General features: G+C 41.5%; 1 protein-coding gene across 1 annotated transcript; it reads right to left on the bottom strand.

The window, feature by feature from the left end:
• Nucleotides 1-5,232: 5,232 nt before the first annotated feature.
• Nucleotides 5,233-6,628, bottom strand: LOC127082571 (uncharacterized). The gene is made up of 3 exons (XM_051022806.1): nucleotides 6,205-6,628; nucleotides 5,755-6,087; nucleotides 5,233-5,675 (listed from the first exon to the last, which is right to left on the bottom strand). The coding sequence occupies exons 1-3, from the start codon at nucleotides 6,626-6,628 to the stop codon at nucleotides 5,233-5,235; spliced, it is 1,200 nt and encodes a 399-aa protein (XP_050878763.1).
• Between the last annotated feature and the right edge of the window lie 940 nt (nucleotides 6,629-7,568).

Below are 7,568 nucleotides of genomic sequence, written 5' to 3'. Positions count from 1 at the left end.
ACTTGAATCATCTACATATGATCTCAAGAGGTGAACATCTAAGAAGTTTTACTTCCTCACCCTCCCACCTTTTGTTTCCTTAAACCTCCATTTGCATGTTGACTCAAAACCAAAAACTATTGTGCAAACATTTTCATCTGTCTTTCAAATTAGAAACCTAGGCCTTAAGCCTTTGATTTTCAAACTTCATTTTTCACAATATTTCTCTTGAATTGAATTCTAATCATACTTTGACCATATTTTGTGAACACCCCAAACTGGTTAATCTCACTCACTCAATTGCTTTCGTGGCCCAAGTCCACTTCCTTGATAAGTTTTCATACATTAGCCATAAGTTTCAATTATCTTAGTGGTTGATGTTAATCTCGCCTGTGTCCTTAGTGATCGAACCGTAAGACTTCCATACTGAAAACAGGGTTAACCCCTCTAGTATGTCGAAGCTATTCTCACATGGTGGACCTGTTGTTTGTATAAGGTTGAGTTTTCTCCCGTGGATAATGAAAGACCTTAGGGCTTTTGTTTAAAATCAATCAATTCATCTTTTTGAAATCTTTTAGCCGAACTACGGCGTTTTGATCCTTACCTTCCATGGAAAGGTACGTAGGCAACGGGTTCATCCGTTCAAACACAAAAACAATAAAAATTGTATATTCTTGTCTCATCCCTTCAATCCATGTTTGCACAATAAATATTTCATAAACAAATAACATGTCATACAACAAGTTGTGAAAAGAGGTTCCCTAGGAGTACCTAGGACGTTTTGGGTGCCTAACACCTTCCCATTGCGTAATTAACCCCTTACCCAGATCTCTGATCTTTTCATTAGTTTTCTATGTGTAAAACTTCTTAGGCTTTTGTTCGCTTTTTAGCCATTCCTTTGGATAAATAAAAGTGCGGTGGCGACTCTACCTTTGTATGCTTTGCTTTTGATTTAATCAATAAATCATAAAGTAACGAATACACCGCTACAGTTATCAAAATAGGAATGCACAATGCTCAACAAAGATTATTATGTGTGATTATTGAGAAATAAATGAAGAATGAAGATGATGAGCACTTTTGGTGTATATCTTTTAGTTTTCTTGTTGTTTTGTTGAAGAAGAGACACTTGAATATTTATATGATGCATGGACCAAATAACAAACACAACAGAAATATTTTGCAATGTTACACAACAGAAAATTAAGTAAAATAGGCGATGATTCGACTCAAACAGGGGATAAGTCGACTCCAACAGAGTTTTTTCCAGGATTGAGTCGACCTATGACTCGACCTATTTAGACCTGTGACTACATGGTTTAAAATAAAATAGGCATTGATTCGACGCAACATGTGGATGATTCGACTCATTAAGTTTTCCCAGGATTGAGTCGACCTGTGACTCGACCTGTTCAGACCCGAGAGTTACGCTCTGAGTCATTGAGTCGACCTATGACTCGACCTGTTCAGACCCTGGAGTTATGCTCCGAGTCATGAGTCGACTCACAGGTCTTAAACTCCCAAAAAAGATTTTTGAGATGTATTTTTTTCCAATTTAATCGATCTCTTATGAACCTAGGATATTGTAAGACCCCAATTTTGACCCTAAGATCCCTCATGGCATCATAACATTGCATTTGCATAGCCTCAAGGATCATGAGCATCTTGGTTCCCTTTGCCTTTGGGTGGGACTCCTTGTGATTGGTTTGAGATCACCAAGCATGCTTGAATTATACATCATTGTTTCTCTTACTTTTGTTTATTAAAAAAAAAATTTAAAAAAAAAACGAAAAAAAGAGAAAAACGAAAAAAAATAAAAATAAATAAATAAATAAATAAATAAAATATAACAAAAAATTTTTTTTTGGACTTGGGCCTCTCTCATTTGAGCCCACAGGTCCACAAAAACCAGGTTATAAATTCAGAGTTTCAGTGAAACAAAAGATGTCATTCCTATTACCCTAGCAGGAAAAAGAAAGTGAGAGAAGAGCTAACAGAGTTCAGAGCAACCTCCGGAGGCTGAAGGGAACTCATCGGCAAAGAACCAATTCCCTCTCATATAAACCCTCAGATTCCTCTGCAAACCTCACGGGTGCAACTCAATTTCAATCGATCCTCCCCAATCAGGTATGCCCTATTTCCACTACTTTATACTTTCAACTTGAAATTTTTTGATACCCTTTTAATGTAGGTGTTTGACAAGAGGTTTAGGCCTCCTGCCCTTGGTTGCTTTTTGTGAGCTTTTTGGTGAATTTTAATGGCATGATTCATGTGGTTACATTTTGATTTGGGGGCAACTCTTGATTACCCTATCTTGTTTCTCTAACCTGTTTATTGAGTTTTTTTGTGAGGGCTCACATGACTCTTGCAGAGATGGCCTGGTGTTCCACTTTATTTGTGGGATACCCCCTGGAGGTTTATTCCGATTACCTGTGCTTAATGGCTTGAGATATTTGTTTGTGACTGCTTATTCCAAAGGATGGGAGCTACTTGGATCATCAATATGATCTCAAGAGGGGAACTCCTAATGTGGTTTTATTTTCTTTTCCCTTATCTCTTGTATGTTTAGGAATTTAACCCTTCTTTTTTTTTCCCCATTCTAACCCAAGCCAAAACTTTTTGTGCAAACAATAACTTTTGTTTTCAACATTAGAAACCTAAGCCTTATGCTTTTGATTTTCAAAACTTATTTTTCATAACACTTATTCTGAATTGAACCTTTTAATCCACTTTAACCATATTTTTGTAAATACTTTTAATTGGTAAATATAACCCATTCAAATACTTTTTGTGGTTTCAATGGCCACCTTCTTAATCAAACCCTTTTTTTTATAACCATTAGCTATTAGGTTTGAATTATCCTTGAGGTAGATATAATACTCACCTTTATCCTTAGTGATGGACAATGAGTCTTCCATGCTTATTATAGGGTTAACCCCTCACTAGCATGTTGAAGCTATCCTCACATGGTGGATTTGTGGTTTTAGGTTGAGTTTTCTCCCTTTGATAACAAAAGACCTTAAGGTTTTTGGACCAATCAATTCACCAACTTTTTTTTGAATTTTTTTACCCCGAACTACGAGGTTTTGATCCTAATCTTTTTTTAAGATGGTACGCATGCAATGGGTTCATCCATTCAAACACAAAATGTAAATAAATTTGTATATTCTTTTCTCATCCCTTCAATCATGTTTGCACAAATAAATTTTCACAAAAAAAAACAACAACCTTACAAAAACTGTGAAAAGGGCTCCCTAGGAGTACCTAGGATGCTTTGGGTGCCTAACACCTTCCCATTGCATAACCAACCCTCTTACCCAGATCTCTGACATTTTTACTAGTTTTTGATTCGATAAAACTTTTAGGTTTTTGTTCGCTTTCTAACCATTCCTTTGGATAAATAGAAGTGCGGTGGCGACTCGACTTGTATGATTTACCTTGGATTTAGTCAATATCTCTAATGGTAACGAATACCCCGCTACAGAAAAATGGCGACTCTGCTGGGGACAAATAATTTGCCTAGTGGGTTTTGCCTACTTTTCATATTTGTTGTATTGTATTGTATTTTTTTTGTATGACATATTTTTGTGCAATTTGGGATTACTGTATTGTATGTAATGATTGAATTGTTTGAATATTAATTCCTTGTATGCTTGGTGATCTTCGTGAGATGAGTTCTATACCCGGACTCGAGTTCACTTAGGATAGGAGAATGGCATAGTCTTGTCGACTTGTGTGGAGTTATTCCTTAGCAAGTTGACTTGCAAGTCCATTCACTTGGTGGAGGTCATATTGGGATCAATAATGTCACACAAGTAAGTTGTGGTTAGACATTACTCTTTCCAATATAGACCTTAGAAGCCAAGGACCTTAGTTTACCAAGCCCATCTTGGCCTATTCTTAGGATGTAGTGCGAAAGTTGTTCAAGTGTAAGATTTGATACGATTGTTACGCGATACTACACTCATAAGAGTCTCTCTTGAGAATATTTTTGGAATACGAGTAGTCGTTTCTCCGATAATATCCAAAAGATGGAATGATGACTATGGGAACCTTTTGTAGAACATGTTTAGCAGGTTTAAACCCTAGTACACTGTCCAATTGGGAAGCTTGAATCCTGGAGGAAATCTGCGAACGAGACTGGGTGCCCCTGGCTTGTTACCACTGGACTCTCCAATGACTGCCACGGTATGCTCACTTTGATAGTCGGCGCTGCTGAATTTGACCGGGTTGAATTGCTTTTTCTTCGGACTCACCTTGCGTGTTGCCAGGCGATAACCGATACCAAACCTGTCGCACTTTTCTGCCATATTGACGACCTTACCCCAACCAGGAAACGAGCCTTTCTCCAATGTCTTCTTAGCACTCTTTGCGGAGGATAGGATGGTAGCGGATGATTGATTGTTGTTGGCTGATGTGGAACTGACATCTTCAAATTCTAGACAGTGGAGCGGAACCTCGACGATCCCCTAATCTGTTTCAACATATCTAAAGGAGGAGAGTTCAGTGACCAACAAATGTTCTTCCCCATACACAATTACCAGTCTTTCATTCATCAAGTACTTCAGCTTCTGGTGCAAAGTAGAAGTGACTGCCTCGGCGGAAGGAATCCATGGTCTACCCAACAAATAACTGTAGGCTGGGTTGATGTCCATGACTTGGAATGTGATGTCGAACTGGTGTGGTCCAACACAGATAGGCAAATCGACCTCCCTAATTACCTGCCTTCGGGAACCGTCAAAATCTCTAACAATCAATGCACTGGTCCTCATTTCGGGCCCCTTAAACTGTAACTGGCTTAACATGGACTTTGGCAGTACGTTAAGCGAATATCCAGTATCAATGAGGACTTGGGATAAGAGAGAGTCAGTACATGTGACCGAAATATGTAGTGCTTTGTTGTGGGATTTTCCCTAAAGAGGTAGCTCTGCTTCATTAAATCCTAGATACCTACTGGCGGTGATATTGGAAACCACGTCGTCAAATTGATCGACTGTGATATCTTGCATCACGTGAGAGGTATTTAGAACTTTCAGCAATGCTTTGCGGTGAGCGTTGGAACTCAACAGCAAAGACAAAATTGATATTTTGGAGGGTGTGTGGTTCAACTGGTCAATAATCTTGAAGTCACTCTTCTTGATCAGTTTGAGGAATTCCTTACTTTCCTCAAAAGTGATACTCTTCTTATGATCTTCAAACTGTTCTTTCTCAACCATCGGCTCTTTACCCTTGGATGCCTCGGCCTCGGTAGCCTTATTTTTTGTCAATAACCTTCGTCAACATCGGAGTAGTCGTCATGGTCTGAGCAGCGGGTACAGTTGCCCCTTCCTGCGGAGTCAGTGTAGGAGTTGCCTTCTCTTTAAGAGAGATAACAGTGGGTGCTGGAGACACCCTAGGAGTGTATTTAGGAGCGAATACACGGCCGCTTCGAGTCATGCCTCCCGCTCCAGCAATGTTGACGATTTCTGTATCAGGAATGCGGATTTCTTTTCCTCCCAAGTACGTTGTGGTCTCATAATTCCAAGGCACTGCCTTGGTATTCTGATACGGAAACGGAGTGGGAACACGGAAATGAACCGGCTGAATCCTCCTAGGGGGAGCTTCAACTTTCTTTTTCCTGTATACTATTGTTATTGGCTCGATTACTGCCACCTCTTCTACTGCTTTGGACTTGGAGAATTGTATTAACCCTTGATCTATCAATTCTTGCACACATCCTCACAACTGCTTGCAACCATCCGGATCAGAGTCGCACACTGAGCAGTCATTATGCACCCCTTCCAGAAACCCAAACTGCTTGCAACCATAATGGAAACGGAGTTTTCACCTCATCGACCCACTTCACAGGTTCTACGGACTCTTCTTCAATGACGACATTGACCGTGGGACCATCATGATTAGGTAGGGGGTTTGTTTTTACATTCGGCTTTTCCTCCGAGAAGGTCAAGATCTTTCTATCAATCAAGTCTTGTATTTTGTTCTTTAATAGCCAGCAGTCTTTGGTGGAATATCCCACATGGCCGGCATGGTAGGCGCATGAGGCATTGGGGTTATGTTTATGATGATAGGGTGGCACAGCCTGAGGGATTTCTTTTGGCACAATAGCCCCTACATGTATCAAATATGGTACCAAGTCATCATATGACACTAGGATCTTGTCATACTGAGCGTGTCTTCCATAGTTTCCTCTGTTATTCTACCCCTGAGTCTGCCCTCTATTGTCACAGTTATATTGTTGACTCTGATCTTTCTGAGTAGGAGCTGATTGTTGATTGCCTCTCTGTGGTTGATACTGGAAAGACGGTTGTTGGTATTGAGCTGTGGCGACATACGAATACGGATAATACGACATAGGGGCCATCGGAAATTGATATCGGGGGCGAGCCTTCTCCATTACAACGTTTGCCTCCCCCTCCTTCCTTTTAGCGAAGCCCCCATGCGGTTTCTTGTTGGTTGTCTGCTGTGTGGTCGTGTCTGTTATTTTCCCAGATTTCAGCCCACTCTCAACACGTTCCCCAATAGTAACCATGTCAGCAAAATTTGTTGATGAATTGCCAATCATCTTTTCAAAATACAGCCCTTGTAGCGTACCCATGAAGATGTCCACCAACTCGTTGTCTGATAATGTTGGTCGAACCCTACACGCCATTTCGCACCAACGTTGAGCATATTCCTTGAAGGTTTCATTAGATCTTTGCGACTGATTTTGTAATTGAAGCCTTGTCGGAGCCATGTCAAGGTTGTACTTATACTATTTCAAGAATGCCTCGGAGAGGTCTCTCCATGACCGGATCTTCGAACTCTCCAGACTCATGTACCAATCCAAGGAGGCCCCAGCCAAGCTATCTTGGAAGCAATGAATCAAGAGGTTGTCGTTATCAATGTGTGAAGCCATCTTCCTACAGTACATAGTGAGGTGACTGCGGGGACAGCTAAGGCCTTTGTATTTGGGAAGGTCAGGCACCTTGAATTTCGTGGGTAACACCATGTTCGGGACCAAGCAGAGGTTTCAAGCATCTATGCCAAAGGAAGAGAAACCCTTAATGGCCCTTATTCTTTCGTCCAAGAGCTGGTAATCCGAAGGTCTAGCCGGATCAACAGCGGGAGGAGCGACCTGACTGGCCAGTCGAGAAGCTTCGGGAGCGATAGGTGCGAGCATGTTTGGGGTGAACCACATCTGTGGCGGGTAGGAGAAACCCGGTGGAACGATCTGAGCAGCAGTAGAAGGCTGAAAGTATTGCATTCCAGGTTGAGCATTGGGGGCCTGAGGTGCCCCTATCTGTATGTATTGGGACGCATGATATGTCATCATGGGCACAGAGGTTGCCCACGGCTAGTGCTTGCAGCTTGAGCAGCCTGATTGGGAAGCTGAAAGTGGAGGCGCGGGTCTCGATAGTCCTCTTCATCATTAGGGAGGTCGTTAGGGGCTTGACCCTGGTTGTCGTCCGGCTCAGCAGCATTAACCGGAGTAGTTTGGAGAGTAGGGAGAGCCCATGGGAAACCAGCGTTCCCAGCAGCAGCAGCGACAATAAGAGTCGAGTGAGGGAAGAAAGCTCCCCCACTGGCGAGACTAGCAGCAAGGTGTAGGG

The sequence above is a fragment of the Lathyrus oleraceus genome, chromosome 5 (genome assembly GCF_024323335.1).
Source record: "Lathyrus oleraceus cultivar Zhongwan6 chromosome 5, CAAS_Psat_ZW6_1.0, whole genome shotgun sequence".
Classification (NCBI taxonomy): Eukaryota; Viridiplantae; Streptophyta; class Magnoliopsida; order Fabales; family Fabaceae; genus Lathyrus; species Lathyrus oleraceus.
The sequence above is the reverse complement of the archived record's forward strand: the minus strand, read 5'-3'. Positions and strand labels throughout refer to the sequence as shown.

What these genes read in the sequence shown, in the direction of transcription:
- LOC127082571 (XM_051022806.1), bottom strand. Translation starts at nt 6,628, where the DNA reads ATGGCGTGTAGGGTTCGACCAACATTATCAGACAACGAGTTGGTGGAC. An exon ending in TCAGAGTCAACAATATAACT is followed by an intron (nt 6,088 to 6,204) that starts GTGACAATAGAG and finishes TGATACATGTAG; the next exon opens with GGGCTATTGTGCCAAAAGAA. An exon ending in AGTTTGGGTTTCTGGAAGGG is followed by an intron (nt 5,676 to 5,754) that starts GTGCATAATGAC and finishes AAGAATTGATAG; the next exon opens with ATCAAGGGTTAATACAATTC.